A 27,753-nucleotide genomic window follows, 5' to 3' on the forward strand; every position below is an offset into this window, starting at 1 on the left:
ATGGACAGGAAGAGGTCCCCTGTCCTCCTAGCCTGGGCTGTGGGGAGGCCTGCCTCCAGCTCAGCTCGGTGAACTGTTCACATCACAGCTCCTCCTGCACCCTCCTCCGTATCACTCACGTGGAAAAATCCCCTAGTGTCAGAAGTCACGGGGCTCTCTTGTGTGTTTTTAAAGCCCATTAACTTGATGGACTCCATAACTCACCGAAGGCTCCGGACAAAGAGCCCAGACCTAATTATGGGCAGATGTCTCTTTTAATACTTTTTTCTCCTTTCCCTAATCTGACGTTACCCCTTTAATTGTGACTTTAGCAAGGGATCAGTGCAGGGTCATGTGCAAACGTGCTTCTTATGACTTGAAGAGTGATAGCTTTTCTGGTTGTTTTCAGCACACGCCAAAGAAGATGAGTCAAGGACCGACACTTTTCTCTTGTGGAATTATGGGTGAGTAACCAAGGTGGCTGTGGACAGTCAGTCCTTCTCTAGCCCTTCCACGAGGGCCTGAGTCCTCCAGGTGAGACGCTAAAAGCACTTGCGGGACGCAGGCACAAGGAACAGCCGTGGGGACTCTCTTCTGTGTGTTTGAACTGTTCCGGTCTCAGCAGTGCTGGAGTGGTGCAGGGGCTGCTGCGGCTGACTGAGGGGCCGGGCGCTGGTGTGTGGTTACGAATCTAATCTCCAACAGTGATCCTGAGAGTTTCTGTCTGATTATTAAAGTAATCACGTTCATTTTATTTTAATTCAGAAAATGCACCATAGTATAACGTATAAAATAAAAATCTCTCACAGCCCCAATACACAGTTATAACTACTGTTAATATTTTGGTGTAGTTTATGTCCATTGCATTTTTTATGTAGCCAAGTCCATGACGAACATACGATTGTACAAAATTATTTACAAAATTATTTTTTCGCTTTTTTCGCTTAGTAATAATTACCATCGTTTCCCCGCAGCGCTAAAATTGCCCATTCCACGCATTTTAATGAGGCTATGGTATTGCATTGTGTGGATGATTCAAAATGTATTTAACGATGTAACTGTTTCTTGGTTGTTGGGTAGAAGGACTGTTCTGTTTTCTGTTTAACAGTGACTCAGTGTCTGAATCTTGCTCTGCCTTTTGGCTTATTCCTTAGGATCGTTCCCAGGTATGGAATAGAGAGGCTGGAGAGCGGAACATTTTCATTTTTAAGGCTCTTGCTTCATATTTCTGACATGCTTTCCAGAAAGGTTGCCTCGGTACCCTGTTCCCATGCGAGTGTTAATTACCGTTTTTATAAGGGGGCCAAAAAGATGACTGTATTGACTGTATTGATTTCTCCCTGCTCCGCATGATCAGGCAGTTTCTCCTTGCGCTCTCCCCTGGACTCCTGCCCCCTGCAGAGACACCTCGCCACATGAGTTTCTGTAAACCAGGCTTCCACGATGGGTCCTCTCTTTCGGGTTTCAAGTTTGTCTCCGCAGGACTATGTAAAGTCTCCGTTGCCTTTTGTCTCGGCCCTTTGCCTCTGGGCACGGCGTTTTCTTCTTTAGACTCAGTTCCCGTAGGTGGGTGCTGGGGGTGGTGATGGGGGTGGTGCTGGGGGTGGTGCTGGGGGTGTCACAGTGAGCGTGGTGCTGTGCCACGCGCCTCACGTGCAGGACCTCCTGGACTCCGCAGCTGCTTCGGGGGGCGGGCAGGGGCGCCCACTTACATCTGGGGAAACTGAGGCCTCGTGAGGTGGGTAGAGTTGGACCCGGAGCGGGTGAGGATTGTTTTCTTCTCACTCACAAGCCACAGCTCTGTGGGAGAGCCCCGGGCGGCCCTCTTGGTGCTGCCGCCCAGAGGAAGTGGAAACAGGGAGCTCACCTGGCCTTGGTTTACTCGTGTGACAGAGACACTTCTGAGGCCTGTCCCCACGTGGGGCTTGACTGAACACCTCGGTGGTGGTTAACGGCTTTCGACAAACCCTCAGTGACCCATCCACGTGGCCCAGAAGCCTGCCTCATTGCCTGCTTCCTGGGTCAGACTCACAGTTGAGCTGTGGCTGGGCTGCCTTCCTCTGTCGTGTCCAGGAAGGAGAGAGGGGCTCCTGGGCACGCCAACCCCTCAGCCCAGCCAGGACATCAGCTCTGAATTGGGCCAGACTAGTGACCTGGACTGTGGAGATGTTGGTCTTTATTTCAAGGCCGTGTCATGCATCGGGCTTCCTTGGCCTTTGCTCCAAGTGCATCATAGTAAGTTGGAGCTCCTGTGGGTTCGTGATGGTGGTGTTGGCACTCACATAGTCACTGTGAACTATTTACCTTTTCTAAGCCTCAGTTTCCTCATCTGTAAAATGGCTGTTAGGACAGCACTTGCCTCGTAGGCGCGCCTTGAGCACTCTGAGACGTTTGTAAGGAGGTTGGCACAGCGTCAGCTCCATACACAATAGGTGGAGAAGAGGGCTGAGGCCTAAAGTGAGAATCCTGCTCCTGCAGGGGGCCTGCATGCCCAAAGGGACCACCTTGGCCTCCGTGGGGAGGGGGTGTGAGTGAGAGTCGCCCTTGCGGGGGAAGATGCTCAGGCCCAGGGACCAAGGCGGAGGCGTGTGAGAGAGGCCTTTTCCCAGATTCCCAGCAGAGTTGGTCTGAGCCCGCAGAGCCCAGAGGCCTGCTTTTCACTGGGGGCGGTGGGGGGGGGCCTCTCTCTGGCCCGGGCTTTCCAGGACGGCCTGTGCTGCCGCGCCTCCAGGCTCTGGTTTGCCGGGTGGCTCTTCAGGAGGGGCTCTGCAGTGCTCCCCTCGCCCTCGGGCTCTTCCCTTCCGTGGGGTCTGTCCCCCTCCTGCTCTGCCGGCTGGCACTAGGGCACCGCCAGGCAGTGGAGGGGCAGTGGGGCAGCCACTCTGGGGGGTCTGCGCAGTTACCCCCACCCTCTCCTCGGTTTCTCTCTCTCCCACGTGCTCATCTTTCTGTTCTCAGCCCCTTCTTGGTTCGGGAGACCCTGACCCACCTGACAGCACGCACTACCAGGGCTTTTAGAAAAGTTCACCACAGTTCGTTTCAGTGGCTTGTTCTGGTAGGTATTTATTGAATACCTCCTCTGTGTCAGGCGCTTGGGGCGGGGATAGAGCGAATCAACCCCTGCCCTCGAGGGGGTTTCTATCTGGCGGAGGAGGAAGGCCAGGGAGCAGTGGATTCCCGTGGATTAGGCCGACTTGCCCGATAGGCGCCTGAAGCGGGCTCTCGGCGCTGTAGGCCTGTAGCGCATCTTCCTGAACCTCACTTTCCTCATCCTGCACGTGGCAGGTGTTTGTGGGATTTAAAGAGACAGTGGCACCCAGGAGGTGCCGGCTCAGCCCCTCCCACCTCCATCCCTTTCCTGCACTTGCTGAGGCGGGAATGTCAGCGGTCCAAGGCCTTCCAGGCTGTGTGCTCGTGGAGACTCCGGTGGCTGCTTCAGCCCAGTGAACCCGGGACTCAAGGTGTGGCCTCGCCCTGTGACCTGAGTAGCAGTGAGACTTCATCTTAGCTGTGCCTGCTTTTCCGTAGCAGGGAAGAGGACACCCAGTGGGTCCAGCCAGACTTTTCCAGAGGGTTTTGGGCCCTTCCTGGGATGGACAATGCTCAGCAAAGATAACGCATCATAGCTCTGGGGCTTCCCTGGTGGCGCAGTGGTTAAGGATCCGCTGGCCAATGCAGGGGACACGGGTTCGAGCCCTGGTCGGGGAAGATCCCACACGCCACGGAGCAACTAAGCCCATGCCCCACAACTACTGAGCCTGCTTTCTAGAGCCTGTGAGCCGCAACTACTGAGTCCACGCGCCACAACTACCGAAACCTGTGCACTCAGGGGCCCACGTGCGGCAACTACTGAGCCCATGAGCCACAACTACTGAGCCTGCGCGCCTAGAGCCCATGCTCTGCAACAAGAGGAGCCACTGCAATGAGAAGCCCGCGTACCGCAAAGAAGAGTAGTAGCCCCTGCTTGCTATAACTAGAGAAAGCCTGCGAACAGCAATGAAGACCCAATGCAGCCCCAAAAAAAAAACAAAAAATCATAGTATTATAATCACCAAAACCCCCTGCCTGTCTCCTGAAGAAAAAGGACTCACGTTCTGGCCCTGATCAGTGGAATTCTCCCGTGAGAGCTGAGGACAGCTTGGCCCTGTGACTCGGGGCATTTCCCTCCTAAGCCCCCATGCAAGGGTCCTAGCTGGACACCAGGATGAGTTAGAGTTTCATAAATGCTCTTAAGGAAAACCAGGCAAGTGTATCCGGGTAGGGAGTGCCTGTTTGCTTCCTCTTAAAAAGCCACCCTTGCAAGTAGCTCAGCCTCCTCTGCACCCACTGAGATAAAATGCTTTACTAATATAATCGGCGCTCACAACAATGTTTTGTTTTGAAGTACTTCATGCTCAGTTACTGTGAGCTGGATTACAGGCCCCTCCCCACCCTTGTCTCTCCCCCCCGCCCCGTGCCCCAAGTTTGGGGACTTGATACAAAGAAGTGATTTTGTTTTTTTCCAAAGTGGTGCTCCGGGGGGACAAAGGCAGTGTGAAGTGTGGATGAGAGAAGCAGGGCAGAGTGGAGCCAGGCCACCAGCCGGCCGGGGCTGGGTGCCCATCATCAGGCTGCCCGCCCAGCCTGGTTACCGCAGGGCCCCTTCTAGCAGAGACGGTGCTGTGCCTCTTGGTTTCTTTTCTCACCTCCCAGACCGTCCTCAGCACACCTGTGCTGAACTGGAATTTCCTCTGCAACCAGCTTCTCTGGGGAAGAGCCATGTCTGCCCGGTTATTGCGTTCTTGACACAGGAAACCTTGGTCAGGTGGCAGTCTCATGGGTGTGGCCCGCCCACCGGTTAGCTGGTCTGAGAGGCGAGCCAACCCCCATTCCTGGCCGTGACTTCTAGTGGGTGTGGACAGGGGCCTGGCTGCTCCCGAGAGACCTTTCTGTGCTGGGGAAGGCGGGGGCTGCCCGGGCAGCCTCAGCGCGCGGCTCCCTGCCTCGGGCTCCTCCAGCGTTTGCCGTGGGAGATGCTTCTTCACGCTAACCCAGGGTCACACGTATACTAGTTGAATCTCTTTTGGTGAAACAGGGCAAGTGGGGGGGGTGAGAGGGGCCTCCACTCACCACCCTCGCCTTGGCTAATTGCACCCCTTGAATGAGTTCCGTGTTGCAGGGACACTGGACACTACACACTCCATTTTCCTCCGCGCTCAGGCCAGGAGAAGACCGGAAATCAAATAACGTGAGAAAGTGCATGCGACACCAATTATCTGAAAGGCCACTGGGAAAAGTTGTGTAAATACAAGTCAGTGGACAGAAAACAAAACAATTCAGATGCTAAAAAAAAAAAAGAAAATTGGGCGGAAACCCATAATTACTTTAGGAGTTATGGTAATAAATTATTTATTAATGTAAATTACTCCACAGGCAAAGAACATAGAGGAAACTTGAGCAGAAGGGTCATACATTATGTATAAAAAGGAATTATTGTAAAAATATGATAGCAGCCCTGCTTGTGCCACTCTGGTTCAGGTTTGTCAGCGTTTTAATTATAAGCCCTTATTTTCTGTGTTTAATGACTTGGCTGTTAAAGTCTGCTCTGTGCATAAAAGGGTTTCTCCCGGGGGCACCCTCTGTACTAATTTCTACGGGTGAGTCATTTGGCTGTGTTGAGCTGTGCAGGTTGAAAAGATATCACTTTGAGATTTGGTAGCTTTTGGTCTTTTCACTCCACCGCTGTTTGTCACTGAAAGTGGGATGTGATTGCACCATGCAGGAAGAAGCCAGCATTCAGAGGCTGAGCATTTTAGGTTTCCGAGAACAAACACACACATGACTGAAACAAAATGAACAACAGTGATAACACAGCCAGAATTTCTGGTCTCTGCGGCTTTTTCCGTCTCTCAGACATGGCCATGCTGCATGTCATCACTGGACCAGGGTCTCCTGTAAGAAACTGATTATTAACCAAAACAGGCTAGTATATCCATAACCAAAAGTGCATATGCATGATTTTTTTTTGGCTGCGTTAGGTCTTCATTGCTGCGCATGGGCTTTCTCTAGTTGTGGAGAGCGGGGGCTACTCTTTGTTGCGGTGCGCGGGCTTCTCATGGCGGTGGCTTCTCTTGTTGTGGAGCACGGGCTCTAGGCTTGTGGGCTTCAGTAGCTGTGGCTCACGCGGGCTCTAGAGCGCAGGCTCAGTAGTTGTGGCACACGGGCTTAGTTGCTCCACGGCATATGGGATCTTCCCGGACCAGGGCTTGAACCCGTGTCCCCTGCATTGGCAGGTGGATTCTTAACCACTGCGCCACCAGGGAAGCCCCTATGCATGATTTTTAAAAACTTACTTTTAGTGACTATTTTTATTTATTGTGGTCATAGGTGTGATCTTTCCATCTCTAAAATAGTGTAAGGTTTGTCCATACAGAGCGCTTTCAGTTTTTCCTTGCACTATTTATTGGTTTCAGACGGTGTTTCTGGAATGATGTACAGAATGGAAGTAGGTGCAAAGTGTAGTTAGCACACGATGGCTGTTTACAGCGGCAAGGGAGCCTCCCAGGCAGCTGTCTCACCCGTGCTGGTCTGACATGGGCTGGAGAGGGGCCCCAGAGTTGCCAGAGGACAGGGGCTGGCAGCTGCCGGACTGGCCTTGGGCACCCCCAGTGTGGTGCATCGCCAGGTGGCCTTCCACGTGCAGAAATGGTCGTTAGGAGGCAGCCTAGCCCAACTGCAAGAGCACGGCCTTGGGATCGCAGGCCGCTGTTTGCTAGCTGTGTGTCCATAGGTGAGACGTGATGCTGTCTTGAAGTTCAGTTTCCCCACCAGTCACACGGGGAGTGCTGTGAATACCCCACAAGATGAGTACTGTGCTTGGGATATGTGCTCACGCTTTTTCCCAACTTCAGCCAGGATCCCAATGGGGTGTTAGTTAATTAACAGTTAATGTGGATTTATTGACAGTTTCCTGAAAAGCTCTCCCAGCTGTCAGTTTTCTGGTCTGTGTAATGGCACCCAGCTTTGCTGCACACATCGGTTTAGAGATGAATCGCAGGCAGCTGCCCATTTCCCATGCTCTGTGCATACTCACAGCCCGGGTGGGAATCTGACGGAGATGGATGAAACCAGCCTTTCTGTCTCTTCAGAGTTTTTGTAGCCACTAGCTTTTCCCAGCGTATCTCTGGAGGTCGGGGATGGAGCAGGAGGTCCATTCAGAGCTGAAAGGGGCCGTCACAGGGCCCTAGTCCACACTTCCTCCTACAGACTGGGAGGCTGAGGCCCACGCTCCCAGTGGCCAGTCTGGAGGGTTTTATTTACACCTCTGCACTGTCTGGGGATCCCACTGGGCCTCTTTTTGTGAGAGCAAAGACTTCCCAGAAGCAGTGGCAGCTGCCGTGCGCCACCCCAACCTGGCTGGTGACGGCAGGGCCCCAGTGACCACTCCGAACCCACCAGCCTCTCGGGCATCTCGCAGCGCCCCTTGAGCCAGCCTTCCACTTGGCGGGACCAGTGGGCGTTAGTTGTCTCCAGCCATCCTTGTCCCTTGTCCTCAGGCCTTGGCTGAGGAGCTTGGCATCCTGCGTTGTTGTTGTCCCTGAGCCCAAAACGCCGCTGACATTTTATGACTTATTGCAGGTGAGGGAGCACAACCAGAGGCTGAAGCTTGGGTGGGCAGAGCCCAGGAACCTTTTCTTTCTGACACAGCTCTGAATTGAGTCTCCATTCTGGTGATACAGGGAAAGAGGCGCTCCCGTGGGCCAGGGCCTCTAAAAGTTCATTTAAGAGTAGATGATGCCATTGAGGGATAGCTCCTGTCGTTGCCCTGTATGTTTTTCCACCTGTGTTCTTTTCATAAGACCGGTTTAATAAAGCTGGTTTCAGAGAGACACCTCAATTCTCTTGAGTTTCCCCTTGAAAGGGTTGGTGAGCTTCTACCCCCAAATCAAGCATAGAGTCCTTGCAGCCCTGAGGCCAAGTTAGCACAGCCCAACCCACAGGGCAGGGCGGGGCAGGGCAGGAGACTGATGTCAGCACAATAGACAGGTGTGAAATCCAGGAATGAGTCAGCTGGCCTTGATCTGACAGGCCTGCTGCCCCAGCCCGGGCAGCGGCAAGAACCTTCTGTACCTCGGGTCTGTGCTTCAGGTGTTTAACCTTTTCTAGAAACCACATGCTGCTGTGGTTATGTCACCATAAGGCAGCCTCTAAACACAGGATAAAGATATCCAAGGCTGTAAATATCCTCTGTCTTCTGAACGTAAGAAGGCTTGCAGTCCACTCAGAACCTGGGCCCCTGGGAATCTCCCTTCAAGTTTAAGGGCAGAAATGGAAACAAGAACATTTGAGGTCAGATGCTATTTGTGTTCCTCTGGGTGTTTTCTTTCTCTGAGCTCTGGATCTGCACACCCAGCAGCCTTCTGCCCTCCTTCGTCAGGGGGCGGCTTCAGGACCAAAGCCTGTGATGCGGCTGGGGGGTCTGAGCTCCTGCCCCCACATGTGTGCCCGTCGGCTTCTGTGCCTCGGGGAGTGTCAGGCTCGGTCGTGGCGCCTCGGCTTGGACAGGCACCGTGGAGGCCACCTAGTCAGGCCATCTGCCAGAGAGCTAGATGCTTACGTGGCTCGTGTGTTTTGCATAGTTTGCCCCACATCCGTGGGAAGAGTGCCGTGTGCGCTGGTGCCGCTCCTGTGTGTGACCTCAGCCTTGTGAAGGCAGGCTCGGCAGGGAAGTGGAGGAGCTTTAGCTGCTCCTGAGGGTTGAAGTCAGGGGGGCTTGCTGAGAGCCTGAGTGGCCCTGTGTCCCGGGGCTGTGCCCCGTCTGCTGGAGGCGTGGTGCTGGGAACCTCCCTGAGAAGCTCTAGGCCACGGTGTGTCTCGGCGGGAGGGGGGCTCACGCTATCCCCTTCACGTGAATGGTGGGCCTCTTGGGCCTTTCCCACCGGCCCTCCATCCAGAACATGCCCTGCAGCTCGGGGTCCCCACCCCCTCCTGTGAGAAGGGACCTTGAGGAACTTGAAGGGCGGAGTCCTCCTTCTCCGTAATTCTACTTTCTGTTGTTGGCCCCAAGCAAAACAAACACCAGAACGCCAGTGTTCAATGACGTTCTAAGTCCAGATTTTTAGAGACTGGGATGGTCAACCCTGCAGAAGCTTCCTGGTGTGTCTGGGTGGTCTGACTGGACTGCTGCAGAGGTGTGTGAGAACCCAGGCCCCTGTGTAGCCTGCAGTCCAGAGCAGCGGTTCTCAACAGCTTCGTGTTAAAATAACCTGGGGAGTTTATTAAAATGCAGGCTTCTACCCCTAGAGATTCTGTGTATCAGAATCTGGGCCTGGGAATCTGCATTTTAACAACCCAGGGGATGCCCCTGCAGGTGGTCCTGAAACCACACTTTGAGACATCCTCGTGCAGCGCGTCCAGGTTCCCGTTCCAACCAGACCCCACAGAGATGGGTCCCCGGTTGCAGAAGGGCCGAGGCTCAGCCGTCCCAGCCTTCTGCAGTGTGGTCACAGTCACGGCTGCCGTCTCGAGAGCCTGTTCCGTCCTCGCGGGCCCTGTGCGAGGCAACTCTTTAGTTCTCAGAACAGCTCTGCAGGGTGGTCATCACCAGTCCCCTCGTTTTATAGATGAAGAAACGGAGGCTCTGAGAGATTAAGTCACTTGCAGAGCTGAGGCTCGAACCCAAGTCCACACCCTTCCCACCACACCAAGTGAGCCCTGCTCAGTGGAATCCCCACGTCCATGGCCATTGTCACTTCTGGAAGAGTTATAGTTGTTTGTGCAGAAGTGGTATTGAATGGAGGGGCGGGGGTGTCCAGTATCCTCTCCTTGGAGCTGAACCGAGGCCTTTTGTACACCGTGACGTTGGGCCTAACGCTCAGGGCGGTTTGCCATGAAAAATTAGCTTCTATTCCTGTTTCTTTTGTCTGGTGACCTGACCCAACAAATCGCCTTCTGTTCCCTGAGCGAAGGGGGAAAACACAAGGGCTAAACATAGCCTCGATTGTTTTTACTTTTCTTATATTGTACTTCGTGAAGCGATAAAGATAGAAACAATTAAAATATTGTCTGCTCCGCAGACAGAACAAGTGGCCACCTGGCTGGTGTTGACACACAGTAGCAGTGCTCAGTATCGGGCAGTGCTTCGTGTTTTCAAAGTATCTTAGCTATTGCGGTGCCAGCCAGTGTCCTGGCTAGTTCATACACAACCATCCCTGGCCGTGGTGGGGTGGGGAGTTCAAGGCACAGCCCAGGTGGGACCTGCCTGGCCAAGGAACAGTTACCTGTGCCAGGGACAGAGGATAAGTGAGACCAAGTGAACACCCATGGTCTGCTCTGTAGTTTTTATCTGCACTTCATCATACCCTCCTTCTTCCACCCACCACCGGCTGAGGTCTGCTGTGTGCCAAGCTGTGTGCTGGGCATGGGAGGGTCATGCTGGGACTGTGCTCCAGAACTTCTAGCTCAATAGATGACATAGACACGTGAACAGATCATTAAAGTTCACTTAACATGAGTCACGTGATTGAAAGTCTAGGCAAAAAGCTGCAGGTGCCCAAGGGCTTGTATGGGAGGGCGTATCTGCAGAGGAGGTGATGTTTGAGTTGGCTCTGAAATGGGAAGTAAGAGACTGGTGCAGGTCTCTGCAAAGGTGTGAAGGCATGGAAGAGCTCACGTGGGAGGGGAAGCTGCAGGTCCACGGCGGTCGCGCTGTACCCGCATTTAACCGGTGGATTGAGTTGAGAACTGACTCTTTTACTCCTCCCTGCAACAAAGACATCTATGTATTAAGGTCAATAGAGGCTTACTCTTCAAAACAGAGACAGGGGGCTTCCCTGGTGGCGCAGTGGTTGAGAGTCTGCCTGCTGATGCAGGGGACACGGGTTCGAGCCCTGGTCTGGGAGGATCCCACATGCCGCGGAGCAGCTGGGCCCGTGAGCCACAATTGCTGAGCCTGCGCGTCTGGAGCCTGTGCCCCGCGACGGGAGGGGCCGCGATAGAGAAAGGCCCGCGCACCGCGATGAAGGGCGGTCCCCGCACCGCGATGAAGAGTGGCCCCCGCTTGCCGCAACTGGAGAAAGCCCTCGCACGAACCGAAGACCCAACACAGCCAAAAATAAAAAATAAATAAATAAATAAATAAATAAGAAAATCCTTAAAAAAAAAAAAAAAAAAAAACAGAGACAGGTAGTTCCTGTAGGCAGGTAGGAGCACGCGAGAGTTAGCCATCCAACCCCAGTTCCCACTGGGGATTTGATAGTTAAACCGCAAAACAAGTCGAATGCACACCCCTCTGCAAGAGATGCCACCTGTGCTCCTTCCTGCAATCGATTTATTAAACTTTAGTTTTATGTACTCTTCAGGGCTTTGTACACAAAACCAGGAGGAGTGGGCTTTATGGGCTGTTTCAGGGGTTTTCAAGGATGATCTTGGCTCTCCCTGACTCTTGTCTGACTTCTGCTGTCACAGGAAGTCCGGCGTGCCTGGAGCACAGGGCCTACTGGGGAGAACACGAGTGGACGGGGCCCACGACATGTGCGGGCCTCAGAAAGTTCTCTGGGGGCAGAAAGGAAATGGGACTGGAGTAGGGAGGCCCGAGTTAGGAAGCACCAAGATCACAAGGTAGCCAGTGGAGAGACAGGATGTTCATGCTTAACTGGCTTCCACTTGCCCTTTGTCTCACTATCTCCCTAGAGATGGGGAAAATTCCAGGGCAGTGAAAGAAAAATGGAACAGAAAGTGGTATCTTCTGAGGATAGGCCCAATCTCTTTTAATTTCCCAGGTTTCCCAAGGCCTGGGACAGAGACCGTCTCCAGTGGGCTCTAGGCTCCTTAAGTTGGGGCCACTCTGGTGCCATCTTGGGGCCCTCACTGCCCTCGGTTGGGTCCTTGGTTCCTTCCTCATCGACCGCATTTGTGGCCCATGTGGCACCTCAATGCCTTGTCCCAGAAGGGGAGTCGGTGGCGAGCATTGTTTGATGGGAACTTCCTAAAAGACCAAAGGAGCAAACCCAGAGGAGGATGGGGTCATAGGCCCTGGTCCTCCACATATTTGTCCTTGTAGAAAACGTAGAAGCTCCAGGGAAACAAAAATGAGAAAAATCAACTAGCTCTCTGCCAATCAACTGTGAACATTTTCGTTTATTTCCTTTTTATCTTCCCATATAACATATGTATTTCACTAAATAGGAATCACGCTGTCTATACAGTTTTGTATCCTGTTTCTTTATGCTTAGTATTGCATCATTAGCATTTCTCCACATCATTAATATTCTTTGAAACTGCTTTTTTCATGCTCCATGGTATTCCTTGGTACTTTATTTAACCAGCCCCCTACTGTAGAACGTTTTAGTTGTGTTTACCATTTTGCCATCACTCATATCACTTTGAAGAACATCATCATACATAAATCTCCACTTGTTTCTGAGGATAACTTTTCTTCTTCTAAATCAGAGATTGTCGTGACTCAGTCAAGGTTAGTTTGTATTTTTAAACATTTTACTCTAGTATTAGTTTACTGAACTTAACAACTGCTGACAGATGTCAAATTGAAACTCTTTTAAAAGAATGGTGAGGGACTTCCCTGGCGGTCCAGTGCGTAAGATTCTGCGCTTCCACTGCAGGGGGCGTGGGTTTGATCCCTGGTTGGGGAACTAAGATCCCACGTGCTGCACGGTGTGGCCAAAAAAAAAAGAATGGTGAATATTTGAGGAGTGGTAGGTAGTGAGGACCTATTTTGAACAACATAAATGCTATTTGCAAAAAGATAATTTTTAGTAATGATTTGTCAGTTTTTAGTAATGATTAAGTTACAGGAACACGTATCGAGACTTGCCATGTGTCAGGGCCCGGGCAGATTTCAGGGATGAGTTGAACTGGATGTTTAGCGTCAGTCCTGCTTTGTTCCCAGCTGGCCTAACTTGGCAGATCTCTCTCCTGCCTCTCCACCTTCTAAGGCCCTCCTGTGGGAACAGCCTCTGGACGATTCCCGCCATGTCCCCTGTCCAGGGTCCCAGCGCCTCAGGCTCTGCGTCTCATGGGTGCACAGGGTGCCCTGGAGGAGGCAGCGTCACGTTTAGCCCTGATCTGGCTTTTCCTTTGGCTCGTGAAGCTCCTTTTGGGCCTCACTGGTCATTCCCTTTGAACCTGTCCAGTAGTTGCTGCTTGTGGCACTCAGCATGGAGTGAGTTCCTTAGGTGTGTCTCTCGGGGCCCTTTGAGAAATGGCCACTGGTAGAGAAGATGGTCCTACAGTCCTTGCTGCCTGGAGCAAGGACGTCACAATTTTCTGAGTGATGGCTCATCTTGAACGACTAGTAAACTCCTTGAGGGCAGGGCCAAGGTCAGACTGCCTTGTGGTTCCCTCAGTGCTGCCGTGTAGCGAAAAGAGCAAAGGGCTTTGGGTTGGGTCAGCCTGGGCCTGCATCTCGTCACTTGTTAGGTGTGTGGCTTGGGGCCACTTACTCAACCCCCCCAAGCCTGGGTCTCCCCATCTGGGCAGCAGTGGTAGCCGTGCAGGGCACTGTGCGGGCTTACACCACCCACGGTGGATGTGCAGTAACTGATTGCAGTGCTGAGAATCAGTGTGTGTGAAATAGCTACTGACTATCATTTCAGATTTTACTTCTCTCCTTCTACTGACTGACTCAGCCATACTTCTCTCCATATTCACATTTGCACAGTTTATAAATATGTGTAGATTAGAAAAACATAGAAACGTGGTAGCATGTTGACCCCTGGCAGCACAGCGTATTTCTTTTTTTTTTTTTTTTTTTAAAGAGGGTTTAAACCCTTTTTATTTATTTATTTATTTATTTATTTATGACTGTGTTGAGTCTTCGTTTCTGTGCGAGGGCTTTCTCTAGTTGCGGCAAGTGGGGACCACTCTTCATCGCGGTGCGCGGGCCTCTCACCATCACGGCCTCTCTCGTTGCGGAGCACAGGCTCCAGACGCGCAGGCTCAGTAATTGTGGCTCACGGGCCCCGTTGCTCCGTGGCATGTGGGATCTTCCCAGACCAGGGCTCGAACCCGTGTCCCCTGCATTGGCAGGCAGATTCTCAACCACTGCGCCACCAGGGAAGCCCAGCACAGCGTATTTCTTAACTTTGCTTTTGTATTGTGAACTTGAATACAAGAACTGTGTCAAGTTTGTTCTCCTAAAATTCTCAGCACAGTGCCTGATTCCATAGTAGAAAACTGACAAATAGTTCTTGAATATTTCTCTAAAGTAAGGGTTCAAGTGCAAAAGTCTCCATTTCCTAGCAGGGTTAGCTTGTTTATCCATGCCTTCAAGGAGAGACCCGAATGTGTAAGCTGAAATTGTACCCTTACGTCTCTGTAGCCCAAGACTTACTTCTATAGATTTTAGCCACTTTGTCCTCGATTTCAGCCAGAGAGCAAGTGAACACAAGGAAAGTCCTCAGTGATTGGCAGCTAATGTTGTTGGTTGTGGAACATTTTGGTGGAAGGGATGTAAATCCATGAAATGTCCAGTTTCCATTGTCAGCAAGTATTTTAAGGATGGAATTCAGATGCACTAACCCGGCAGCGCCTCCAGCCCCTCTGAAGTTCTGACAGACTCATCTTTGGCTGTGGTCTTCCCGCCAGGGCGTCGAGTCCCAGCCCCAGAGCAGCAGAGCCCTAAGGCGGGACGTAACAGACACGTTGCCCCCACTCTGCTGCCGGCCAGGGCAAGGGTGAGGCAAGTCAGTTTCCCTTCTAGAAAATGAGGAGCCTTTGGGGTGAACAGTAGTGCTTTGGACTTTCCTGGGAGGCAGTACGGTATGTTGGAGAGGAAACCGTCTCAGGCGTCCTGGGGGCTGCCTGGATCCTAGACCTTGCTCTGCTTCTGGCTGAGCACCGTGGGACTCCTGTCCCCTCTCTGAGCCTCAGTTTCTCACCTGTAAAGCGAGGTTGGACTGCATGGCTTTTAAGGGCCTTTCTGGCTCTAACATCCTGTTTAAGACGGGTTCTTGGTGAGGAGGTAGAGGGCTGGCACGAAGGCCTTCTCAAATCCTGTTTCTCTTTGTCGTTTGCGAACCAGAAAATGACAGATGGCGAGACCTGGACAGGAAGTGCCCTCTTCAGATCGACCAGCCGAGCGCCAGCATCTGGGAGTGCCTGCCTGACAAGTGTCAGGACGGCGCTCTGTGGCACCGGGAGGCCGCGACCGCCTGCGCGGTCACCAACCTGATCAAAGACCTCAGCCTCAGTGACCACAACGGGAACCCCTCAGCGCCCCCCAGCAAGCGCCAGTGCCGGTCGCTGTCCTTCTCCGACGAGATGTCCAGCTGCCGAACGTCGTGGAGGCCCCTGGGGTCCAAAGTCTGGACTCCTGTTGAGAAGAGGCGCTGTTACAGCGGGGGCAGCGTCCAGCGCTACTCCAACGGCTTCAGCACCATGCAGAGGAGCTCCAGCTTCAGCCTCCCGTCCCGCGCCAACGTGCTCTCCTCGCCCTACGACCAGGCGGGACTTCACCCCCGATTTGGCGGTCAGCCCTGCCAGGGGGCGCCGGGCTCGGCCACCTGCAGACAGGCAGGCGACATCTGGGGCCCTGACCCAAGCCCCGTGGGCGGGGCCCGACTGGACATGCAGCGGTCCCTCTCCTGCTCGCACGAGCAGTTCTCCTTTGCGGAGTACTGTCCCCCCTCAGCCAGCAGCACCCCTGCCTCGACGCCGGAGCTGGCCAGACGCTCCAGTGGGCTCTCCCGCAGCCGCTCCCAGCCGTGTGTCCTTAACGACAAGAAGGTCGGCGTCAAGCGGCGTCGTCCCGAGGAGGCGCAGGAGCAGAGGCCCTCCCTGGACCTGGCCAAGATGGCGCAGGTAAGAGCCCCAGAAGGCGCTGCAGAAGCAACCAGGTGCTTTCCGGGGCCGCCACGGCTCCTGGCCCATCCCGGGCAACTGCAGGGTGCCAGTGTCGGAAATGCCCAGCAAGTGGGTTTATTTCCTCGTTTTTAAAATTCTATACAGTGAAAGATGAAATCAAGCCCCCTGGTTTTTTTTGTTTTTTTTTTAAACATCTATTTCTTTCCATTTAAAATCAGAAATGCTCTTTCCCTCTGCACACGTGCTAGTGGTACAGGAACAGACAGATGATGAGAGGCAGGGTGTCGGGCAGTCCAGCATCACCAGACACTGGTGGTCCCCCTCCTGGCACTTTCTGGAGCCTCTCCCAGGAGCCCATCCCTGCAGCCGCCGTAGGAACTGCTGGCACAGGCCGGGATTCCGTGTCTCTCGGATCATGCTGATCCTGAGATCAGGGCCGTGGGTGATAGTTTTAAAGAACGAGAAATGGGGGGAGGCACTTATTCTTTTGATTAAACTGCCAACAGTGTGAGACCATCAAGAAATTGTGGTCACTCTGCTCTGTGCCACCTGTGTAATCATCCTTGCTGTTCACTGTAGGCGAGGCCTCTGGCCACACACCCCTGTCACTTGTGCTTTATCCTCCGAGTCTCAGAGCCCTGCCTCGTGCTAACACTGATCTTGGGTATGGGTTTGAATGAGATGAACTTGGAGTTAATACACCATTATCAGGACAGTCTCCAAGCCTGAGCGCCGCCTGCGTTTGGTTCTCACTGCGGGGTCCCAAGGATCAGAGCGTGACAGTGAGGCCCAGGGAGCAGGGCTGGTCCTTGTGACCACCTGCCCACTCGAGGACAGATGGGTGTGGTGGGTAGAATGCGGCGCTCTAGGTTCTGTGTTCAGGGGTTCCTCAGGTGCTCAGAGCCACGGTTTGAGCATTATCTTTTCTAGTCTTGTTATGTGAGCACCTGTCACGGCTGGGCTTGAGGGAGTGGGGACTAGCTTGGCGGTGAGAGGTTGGCCTCGCTCGTGAGCGTATGGCCACGTCTGTGCAGGCAGGCTTGTCGTGTCCACCCCTTCCCAGGTGGGCACCACTGCCTTCCTTCAGTGGCCAGTGCTGCTTTTTCAGCCGGGCCTCCTTTCATTTCAGAAAGAAAATACAGCTTCTGTTTTGGCGTTTCCTTCTCTTCTAGTTCTCCCTCCAAGCCTAGAGGTCCCCCCAAAAGAAGAGGTGCAGGTATCTCTGGTCTAGACCACCCACGTGACCCCTGAGTCCAGCCTTTCTGGCCACCTTTGTCCAAGAGCCCAGACCCTGCCTTCATGGTCAGTTTCCCTTCCTCCCAGCGCCTCTCCAGGGGTGTCCAAGGTAGACAACGATTGAACACATTCATTCAAGTTGGACAGGCAGGTGGAATTTTCCTTCCTGGAGAAATGTAAATAGGTAAAAAGGCTGGAAAGGTAACAGATTTGGGTGACTGCTGAAGGAAACCCAGAGCCCTGAGTTGTGGGTACGATAAATGGCTGCAGTTAAATTTTTAATGCTGAGCTTATTTTATTAGCTAATAAGCTAGATAGGTCATAAAAATAACGTACAGGTGTAATTGTATTTTACTAGCCACAGGTTGGAATAACACCACTGGCATCACTGGAGACATTTCCCGTCCTCACTTGGGTAGAAACCATTTAAAGATATTTCTCCCGGTGGGACTGTGCCCAGATGTATGGACTGCTTCCCTGGCTCCAGGCAGCCCTCCAAGGTCCGCAGGAGTCTGCCCTCATTCTGCCTGTCTTTCCCCAGCCAAGGCCTGGAGAGGGCAGGGTCCCGGGAAAGCAGAGAAGGGGCCCCTGGGAAGCGCGTGGGCCGAGGGGCTGCGGCCAGAGCCCTGGGGATAGATGGGCCCTGAGCCGCCCCCCATCAAGCCTCTAGACCCAGCCAGCCCTCTTCCCCTGGGGCGCCGCCTGCTTCGGCTCCCCCACCGGATGATTCATGGCCTCGGGAGGTGGGCCTTCCTCCTCTGGGAGCCTTGAAAGCCAGGCCCAGGGCCACCTCTATGCATTTGAAGAGCCCTGGATGCAGCCTGGAGCATGTGGGGCCCTGCAGCCGGCACTCTGTGAGTGGTGTTGTTGCTGGGGGAGGGAGGCGGGGACCTGCTCACAGCCAGACAGCGGTTGGTGCAGGACTTACTGCCCCCAGACCCTGGCCTCCGCGTGCTCTTACCCGCATCTGTAGCTGCCGGGAAGCGAGCGGGTCTGCACGACGGTAGGAAGGCTGGCTTGTGCCGAGGGTCAGCGCTGCTCTCTGTGTCCTGCTACCCTTTCCTGCAGCCGGATCGCAGACTCTCTCTCGTGGGTCTTTTGATCTTGCTTTATACGTTTGCCTCCCTGGCGGGAGGGGTTCCGCGTGAGCATCATTGTCAAGGAGCCCCCGTGTGCGTGGGCTCTGGGCCCAGGTGCGTGAGAGACTCGGGCTGAAGGTACAGAGTGAGCGCATTGCGGTCAGACCTTTGGGACAACGGGCAGCTCTGATAAACCCCGGCCACCAGAGGCGCTGACCGGGGCTGGGACCTCCCTGGGGTCTGTGTGAGCACCAGCGGCGCCCAGAGCAAGGATGGTAGCCAGAGCATCTCCAGGCTGCCACAGAAAAGGGACCAGGGAGGGACCCCGGGAGAGTCAGGAGGGCAGGATAGGCCAGGCGCCCTGAGGTCCTCGTGCGCACAGGGAGGCCCTGGGATGGGCACCGTTCTGAGGTACGGGCTCTGAGCTAGAAGCCGAGGCCTTGAGAGGTAGATGTGACCTTGGGCTGTGTCCCTCCCAGCCCCTCCTGAGGAAACAGACCCTTCTGGATCACGGTGTTCACCTTTAGATCCTCATTTGGGGGGCGGGGCGTTGACAAATCAGAAGGCCTCAGAGATGGGGCAGGAGGCTGGCAGCCCTGGGCAAATTGCTTAACATCTCTGTGCAGCAGATAATACCGGCACTGCCACCACCGCCAACATAGGACTGTTGGGAGGAATAGGGGAAGTCACGTATGTGCGCATGTGTGCGTGTGTGTGTGTATGCTGTGTAAATGTGTCAGTGTGTCTGTGTGCACATGTATGTATGTGTGTAGCTATGTATGGATGTCTGTGTATAAATGTGTGTATCTGTGATATCTTTTGATACATGTGTGTGTCTTTACCTACACACACATCACCTGCACATTGGCCCAGGGAGCGCTGACAGATACTGACTGTTGTCGTCATGATGGCAGGGCTTGGGAGGGAAGGCGTGGGCTTGTTCTGGGCATCTACAGAGGCAGAACTGGGCCTAGAGGGTGACGTTCTGAAGACGCCCCTTTTCTTTATCCGACATCTCCTTCCTTCCGATTTTACCCTCCCTCTTCTGTCCTTGCCACTTATTTCTTCTTGCTGGTTCCTCTTCTTGCCTCATCCTTCTCTTTTGAAAATGGGAAGGAGGCCTGCCCTGCAGCCCTGCTCGGCCTGCGGTAAACTCCATGTTTTAGAGCTGGGGGTTGTGAAATGGGGGGAGAATCAGAATCGCCACCTGCCAGAGGAGGCTGGCATGTGTGAGTGTTCTTGTCCCATGTCTGTCACCCGTGGTACCAGGATGGAAGGGACCCCAGGAGCCCACCCAATGGCCTTGCGGGCGCCCTGCCCTCCCAGCCAGGTCTCCAGGCACAGCTCCCAGCTGGCAGCAGCGGTGGCTCTTGTCCCTCGCAGCAGTGGGGGAGGGGGCTGGGGAGAATTGCGTTCAGATTGTCTTTGCTTCTTACAGCCTGAGTGCCGGGCTCTCAGGCAGGGAGCTGGGTCCCGAGTGAGGGCGGGCGACTGTAGGGAGGGGGCCCCCCCGCGGGGAGGGATGGCGCAAGGACCTGGCCCCGAAAGGCCCTCCCTCCCTGTAACCGTGACTGCAGCCCCTCGTTCCACAGAGCCGGATGCTCGGAGGTGGCCCGGGGGTCAGTCTTGCCTCGTGCGCGCCAGGGCTGGTCCTGCTGACCTCCGCGCGCAGCTTTCCTCACGCGGTCTGTCGAGCCGCCTTCTGCCTGGTGTCTTACGTGGAGCTGCAGCCGCCTCTTCGCGAAAGGACAGCGTGTGCCATTGAGGGCAGGCCCGGCCTGAGCATGTGAGCTGTTTATTAGTGGGACTCGTGCTGACATTATCTATTACTGCTTTTTTGAGGCCTGGTTTGACCACCAAGCATTGGTTGACTCCCAGTGAGACCTGGGCTGTGCGTGGCCATTTAGACATGGATCGCATGTGTGTGAGCAAAGATTTCAGCAAAAGCGACAATCAAGGATTACCCGCTGAACGCCATGCCCTGGGTGTCACAGGCCCTGCTGTATTTTTAACTCCAAGCTGGTCAGCTTGAAAGAGCAACAAATTGTATTTCTCAACAGTGCTTCCAACAGAAGGGAGACGTTTGTGAGGAGGGATCAGGATGCTGGGACAGAGGTTTGATTGATTGCAGCTGCCCACACACTGAGCCCCCGAAGCTCCCAGAGCAGGCCTCAGAACAGGCAGCAACTGTTGTGTTAGCAGATGTTGGAGGGGCCGGTGAAAGCTGGCCGGGGGCAGTGTGGGGTAGGAAAGAAGCACGAGGTAGAAACTACGCTGAGAGCCACGGTCCTGCGGACGAGTCCAGGAGAGCAGGTTGGCCAGGGCTGCGTGGGCTCTGAAGGGTGAGGTGTTGGTGGGGGAGGTCAGCGGAAGGCTCATTGCAGACGCTCCTCAGTGACTCATGCCTCTTTGCTGGCAGGGTCGCCCCTGGCTGAGGCTCCCCTGGTCAGCCTCCTGCTCTGGCCTGTGTGCTGGGGGGGTCTGCCTTTAACGAGCGGTGGCCCTCACACCACTGGCTGCACTCCGGCAGCCCTGGCAGCTGCAGGCCAGCTGTGCTTTCTCTTGGCAGAGTCCTGGGCTCAGGCCTGGCCTGCCTGAGCCTTTATGGCCTTCCGTCCCCTCTGCCAGCGGCCGGCCACCTCACTGGCTCCAGTTTCCTGCCCCTTTGCACCCTTAGCATCCTTCCTGCGGGTGCGGGGAACTGTGCTGGCAGCAAGCAGAGGAGTTCAGAGGTGGGTCGCCCTTCACAACACAGAATGCAGATGGGTGTTAAGATCTTTGAGGAATAGTCATGGAAAGCCCTGGGATTCCAACTGGGATGATATAAATGCTAAATAAAAGTAAAGGCAAAACCACTGTGGGCACATGGGAATAGTTGCTTCCCGTGAGGAAACAGGATGGGCTTGAACAAAGGAAGAGAGCCTTTAAGACCCAGGCCATCAGAGCAGTGGATGCCAAGGGTGGCAGCTCCTTCCATGCTCTTGACAGAGATTGCTGGTCAGTTGCGGTCGTTCTTCTGGTTGAACTCAGAGGAAGTCTAGAATCTTCCCCTCCGTGATCTTGGCAGCCACTGCTAAGTGATCTGCCACCTCTGCTCTTGTTCACCCCTCACTCGAGAGTCCGGGAGAGTTGGTGACTTGCGCAAAGCCACGCGGCTCCTGAGGAGGCTGGGAAGACCGGGTTCAGTGCTCCTCCTGTGCCGTGATCTGCCCCCAGGTGCCCCTTCCAGGTAGCTGACACTCGCGGGACACAGAGGGCGGCGTAGAGGAGAAAGTGTGAGCTCTGGTGTCAGGTGGGGCTCAGTTCCCCACTCTGCTACTTTTTTGAGCTGTGTGCCCTTGGGCAGGTCACCCTCTGTAAGCCTCCATTTTCTTGTCTGTAAAATGGGGATGACAGTTCCTGTTTCTCATGGGTGTGGGCAGGACTCGCGTGGTGTGCGTCCAGCCAGGGATGATGCTTTCCCGTCAGAGCCGCACCCTGCGGCCTGTCTCGTGGGCTCCGGCGGTCAGCTGGGCTTGCTGCTTCTGGTACGGGGTGTCGTGATCCTGCAGCCGTGGAGCAGGGCAGGGCCTGGGCGGGAGAAGAGTTTCAGCTCTCTCTCGTCCTTCCTTTCTCTCAGAAACACCACAGAAGCCCTGATGGGGGTTCTCATAATTTGAGGAAATCCCCATTCAGACCCCTGGATCCTTCCTTGTGTCCCAGGCACAGCCACCAGGTTGCATAAGCCATCTGCTTAAGGTCACTCGGATCAGGGCCGAGTGTTGACACAATAGCTTTGATCTCCTGGGGAAAAGAAAAATAGAAGGAGTTCAACTGGGGACATGCCAGGGAGGCAGCTTTTAACGCCACTCGGTGATTTTCCATGCTTTAATTGAGAGCCTCTCTGAGCCGAAGGGTGCTTGAGGCGACAGAGCTCTGGGGGTGCCCAGGGCTTTCTGGATGGGGCCTCTGCTTCATAACCCAGGTGCCCAGGTGGAAGCCCCTCCAGCTCCCCGCATGAGCTTGGGGCACCCGCGGCTGGCCAGGCCCCGCTCCCGTGCCAGGCGTGGAGGCAGGAGGCGGACACCCTGCCCAGGAGCCCACAGCCTGTGGGCCCGTGGGAGGCGCATCTGAGGACATCTCCGGCCCTGCTTTGTGGGGAACGTCTGGAAAACGTCTACTCTGTTGTGTTGGATGTTTCCAAGGCAAGTCCCCACGCATGGTGGTTCCGCGTGCCTGCTGAAGTCTTGTGTTGGGCGGCAGAGTGAATGGCCAGGAACTCGGTGTTGCTGTCAGTGCCCTGTCTGCCTGCTGTGTGCATTGGGCATCTCTGGTCCCTGGTAGCATTTAAAAGAGGCCAGGCTTCCAGAGTGTTCTCACAGTGCCTTAGAATTGTGGGACCGCGGAAATAAGCCCTGAGGCGGCCCTGGAAGAGTGCAGGTGGGGTGGGTACGGGGGCTTGCACGAGTGCGTGCGCAAAGGTCAGAGTCAGGAAGGGGCTGGGAGGAGCCCGGTGTGGCTGGAGCAGGGCGGATGATGGGGGCAGGGGACCCGAGCGCAGGGCCTTCTCGGTAGGTCCTCTGAAGATGTTTGTCTTTAATTCTGAGCGCAGGGGGAAGCATTGGAGAGTTTTAAGCAGGGGAGTGACAGCCCCGCCCTCAAGCCCCTGGCTGGGGGGAGCAGCATAGACTGGGGGGTGGGGGAGGCAGGGGGCTGTTGGCAGATAGGACCGTGGGCTAGACCAGGGCAGGGGACATGCTGATTCCTGTTTGGGGCTGAAACATTCTGGAGGCGTGACCAACAGGCCCAGCCAGGGGGTTGATCTTGTCGTTAGCTTCCAAGCCACAGACCTCACTGGGCCGAGAATCAGTCACCCTAATCCCCAGAGATAACTGTCTTTAAGCTATCGTGTTTAGAGTTTGCTGATCGTAAGTCCCTTTTGTTATCTCACCTGTAGCCCTCACTTTGCCTATATTTCTTCATGATCTGTTCTCAGTAGAAGTGAATTGTAGCTTATCACCATGACTCGTTTTGTTTCCACAAGTGTCCTTGAGACCATCCCGCCCCCAAACACTTATGCATCAGTGCTTTGCCAGCCCAGGCTGCCCTTTCCCACCCTGAGGAAACCGATTCCTACCCTTTCTTGTCACGCCTGCCTCCAAGCCTCCGACTCCTTTGCTGAAGCTTCTCCATCCTTGTCCACTTGAAACTGGGTCCCCTGTTCTGGACTTGGCTGGAGAAGGCGGGGCAGCTCGGGGCCGCAGGAGGATGCTGTCACAGCTCTGAGGGCTTGTCACACTGGGTCGCGTCGAAGCTGTGCCGTGTCTGGTCTGTGTACATCAGCTGAGGCAGCGTCTCTGGAAAATGAGGGGCCTGCAGTGGCCTTTGTGAATCCACTAACAGAGCCCAGTGACCTCAGCCCAGCCTGGAAGGATGCAGGGCAAGGGGCAGCTTGACAGAAACCCGGAAGGATTTCAGCACTCCCTGTCTTACCCCTGCATCCTTACTGGGGATGGCGGGATAACGCCTTCCCGGAAGGAGCTCCAGGCCCTCGGTGAGCCTGTGGGTCTGCCCCTGGGAGGGCCGGAGACAGGGAAGCAGGGAGCGGGTCACTGAGACGGACGTGTGACTAATTACGAGCCGGGACTGAGGTGACGCGCCTGCCGCCTACCTGTGCCTTTTATCCTGTACAGGCTGCTGGCTTTCGTGGGGACCCGCACAGGGTGAAATGATGCCCGTTCCGCCTTTTGTAACATAGTCCCCCGTTGCCCCAAGCGTGGCATCAACATAGAGTCCCTGTTGACATGAGCCATTTATCTGTAAAATTTTTGCGGAATCAGACGTCCTGAATTCCTGGCCTTTCTTGCAGCTTCAGGCCACAGTCAAGAACTAAAGAAAGCAAATGCCACACAGGAGGGCCAGCCAGCCCTTTGCCACGTCCCCAAGCCGGCAGGAACTTGGTTTGACTGGACTCGGAGTGGGTGTTAATTGCCTATTTATGGCGAGAAGATTAACAAGGCCTCCTTTGAAAGTTGGGCATAGTAGAACTCTTGGATAATTCCTTTTGGGGAGGGTGAGGGGTGGCTTTTTTTTCTGTCTTGGAAAACAAAAGAAATGGCTGGTTCTGAAATACAAGGCAACCACCAGAAGCTTCATTTGTGCGCAGTAGCAGTGAGCTCACATCATAGTATGTCACTGAAGGCCACAGGCCCAGAGCCTTCCCTGAGACAGTGCAGGGGCCTGTAACGCGTTTCATCTTGGTGGAGAGGGTGGTGGTCGTGCGGCGGGCGGAGCAGCGCCGCAGCCGTTCCCTTGACGGAGCCCTGTGCGTGGAGAGTGGGGCCGGCGGCCTGGATTAGCCAGGGCCTTCCTGGCGGGGCCGGAAGCCACCCCGTGTGTCCAGAGAGGTCGCTGTGGACAGCTGTTAACCAGGTTCCTGAAGAACCGAGAAGCCGAGGTGTGAACACCGGGTATCACGGAGGCGGCTACTGCCGGCAGCTGCTCCCACCGGGAAGAGGCTGCCCTTTGGAAGGCCTGGCAGCTGGGAGTCCGCAGGCCCGTGGGGCTGAGGGGAGGGAGGGCGAAGAAGTCGGTTCTGTGGATGCTGGAAAAGCTGCAGACTGGAGGCAAGTGCTGTGAATGGACCAAACTGCTCCCGCGGGTGAGGAGCAGGGCTGGGGGGCAGTGACACAGGAGGCTGACAGGATGGTGCCCAGACCTGCCCCCTCCTCCGGCCCTCCCATGGACATAGCCTTGCAGGGGGCAGATGGCAGAGCCCCGGCTCCAGAGCAGAGTGCAGAGCGGGAGTGGCCTGGAGCTGAGACGATGGGCCGCTCCGGGCTCTGAGCTGACCCTTGCCACCTGGGGAAACCCCTGCCCTCCCACCTCCATGCAGCTCCCGTGTCCTAGGGCCTGGCCGTGGGGCGTGCTGTGCAGACCGAGGCGAGCCCACTGTTTTCGGTACCATCTGGTGTCCTAGGCCAGGACGCTAGGGGCCTGCTCCGCTCTCCTCTCCACTCCCCACCACCTCGTCTGCACTCAGAGGTACTTCCCTGGTGACTGCTGGGTGGCACTCAGGCCCAGAGGTATTTCTGCAAGACACACACAATCGCCACTACTTTCTATAAGCTACTTTCTAGAAAGGGGGGATAATAAGCAAGCAAACCACGGGCCAGATAATTTCCGACAGCGATATGTGTGCCATGAGGAAACTAAAGCAGGCTGGTGTGGTTTGTAATGCCGGGTGGGGGAGAGGAGATGGAGGTGGCCGGCTTCAGATTGGAGGGACGGGGAGGCCTCCCTGAGGAGGTGACCAGAGGAGGGGATGCGTTCAGCTGCCACATCTTCGCACATCAGTCTGGCTCAGGCCCTGGGAAGCGGGGTCCTAACTCCTAACAGTACCAGCCTGTGTTTGCAGCAGGGTTGGGAGGGAATTGGTTGTTCTGGGCACCCCTCCAGGGTGTCGTCTCCCTCATCCACCCTGGGAGGGCTCCTCCCTTTCCTCTTCAGGGGAGAAAACTGAGTGTGGGCTGCCTGCTCGCTTGCCGAGTGACAGAGCAGTGACAAGAGCCCCGGCCACTCTTCAGCCCCCCACGGCCCGTGGGCCACGACCTCTCCAGAGGGCCCCTGCTGGGGTGGGTCCTGCCACCACTTGGGAACCATGGGCCTGGGCGAGGCTGGGACTAGGCTTCGGGTTTCCTGAAGGTAAGGTGGAGGCGGTGGCATTCACAGGCTGCTTTGACCCAGGGCCTCAGGACGTTGTCGGGAAGCATGACTGTTATTTATCATATCCACTAGGCCCATACACTGATGAAGTAGCCTTGAAATTCTAATATCACACCATCTAACTGACTCATCCTCGCAGCCCTTGGGCAGGCTTTGCATTTCTTGAGCTGTGAGTTTTCTGGTTGGTAAACCAGGGCACCGGGGGCTTGAAGAGGTCCTGTGTTTCGGCACCAGGGCCTCCCTAGGAGGCTGTTTCAGCTCTGCCCAAGCAGTGCGGCCCAGCTGTCCTGTTCCAGGTCCTTCCACAGTACAAGGCTGGAGCACAAGGGAGACTGGCCCTGCAGTCTGGCTCTGCCATACCGAGGGGAGGCGCCCAGAAAATGTCAGTTATGCCCTGCAGGTGGACATATCCACAGTCTGTAATAATCCTCTTAGCCCCCAAAGCAGAGCCTTCATTACCCATTTTTGTGATTTGCCAGAAGATCTCTTAAGCCCTTGGCTACTGCCATCCGCCTCATCCCCAGAGTGGCTCGTCTTGTGGGAGGGAAGGGGGTCGCAGCCAGTCCTGCACTTGCCCGAGCCCAGGGCCTGGTCGGCCTCCCTTCTGACCCCCAGCCAGGCTGTTCTGGACGCAGCCCTTGGGCACTCGTCTCCCTTCCCTCCTGGAGTCCTGCTCTCCCTCTGAAATGGTGGGCATGCCTGGACATGGGGAAAAGAGGTATGAGAAATGGGCCTTCTGTGTCCCACAAGGAAGAGTCCTAGCAAACCCCTTACTGAGCTGACTTGGCAAACAAGGCGCAAGGTGGTGTTGAGGGTTTGCTGTGCCGGTGGCTCAGCCAGGCCGGAGCTGTGCTCACACTCACACGAGGGGCTCTTCTCGCCCTATCACCCCAAATTTCTTGTCTGCCCCTTTCTCATGTGGGTTCCCCGGGAAGATGCTGAGACCAGGGGAGGGCCCTCGTGGGCCATCTGGGTGGTCTTCTCGCGTCCTGCTGTTCTGTCTTATAGCATCACGTGTCCCCTGTGGGAGGACGGATCCTGCCTGGGACTCAGTGCCATGGTCCAGTCTTGCAGAGGGTTCTAACTGCATTCCACCTCTGGGCCAGCGCACCCTCCCGTAGCCCCTTGATAGTAGGGACCAGCTTTAAACAAGCCTAATCCACCTAGAGGAATTCCATCTCACTTTAATCTGGAACAGTCTTGGACAATGGAATTCTCCAAGAATTGATGGCAAATAAAAATGGGAACTAGTATGCAGGCCGGGGAGCCAGCGGCAGAAAAGACCCTTTTTCGTTGCGTTCAGAAACGGCCAGGAGAGGAGCGGCACAGTGCAGTGTGTTTGGGGCGAGCGTTTTAGCAGACGTGGGCCGATGGTGCAGCATTAAGTATTTGGCAAGAGAAGGGAGATGGCAACTGCACTGGTGTGAGGTTAGTTGTCCCTCGGCAGAGACACCAGAGCCTCAGCGTGACGCACGTGGGGAAGCTGTGAGCCCTGCCCGCGTCTGCCCCTCACCTAGGACGGCAGGAGCGGAAGGGCGGGTTCTGGGCTCCGGGGCCAGTTGGGCCTGGCGTGGAGTGCTGGTGTACCACTCGCCAGCCAGGTGGCCCTGGGCAAGTCACTGTCCCGCTCTGGGCCCTGCTATCCTCTTCTGTGTGATGTGGGGTTTGCGCTGGTGGGAGCGCCTGCAGCAGGCCTGGTGCACAGACGCCCTCAGGAAATGTTGGCCCCGGGATCCGTGTTGTCACCACTGTCATCGTTATTATTTCTTTGACTTATTACTGCTTGTGGCCTTGAAGTCATTGTCACTAGCTGGATGGGCAGCCCAGTGAAGGAAGCAGCAGGCCGCCTAGCCCGCCGCCTGGAGGCCTGAGAGGGGCCGGGAGGCTGGAGCGGAGGGTGGGGAGGCGGCCCTGCCCAGCCCTGGGGCCGCAGGGGCCTCAGAGGGCAGCCTCT

General features: G+C 55.2%; 1 protein-coding gene across 2 annotated transcripts in view; it reads left to right on the forward strand.

The window, feature by feature from the left end:
* FAM53B (family with sequence similarity 53 member B) overlaps positions 1–27,753 on the forward strand; it is a 122,894-nt gene that overhangs the window by 45,009 nt on the left and 50,132 nt on the right. For both annotated transcript variants that reach the window (XM_057531499.1, XM_057531498.1), the window contains exons 3-4: positions 389–443; positions 14,999–15,777. In XM_057531499.1, coding sequence (XP_057387482.1) covers positions 389–443; positions 14,999–15,777 — 834 coding nt within the window. The remainder of the gene's footprint in view (positions 1–388; positions 444–14,998; positions 15,778–27,753) is intronic.

This window comes from Balaenoptera acutorostrata, chromosome 16 (genome assembly GCF_949987535.1).
Source record: "Balaenoptera acutorostrata chromosome 16, mBalAcu1.1, whole genome shotgun sequence".
In the NCBI taxonomy this organism is placed as follows: Eukaryota; Metazoa; Chordata; class Mammalia; order Artiodactyla; family Balaenopteridae; genus Balaenoptera; species Balaenoptera acutorostrata.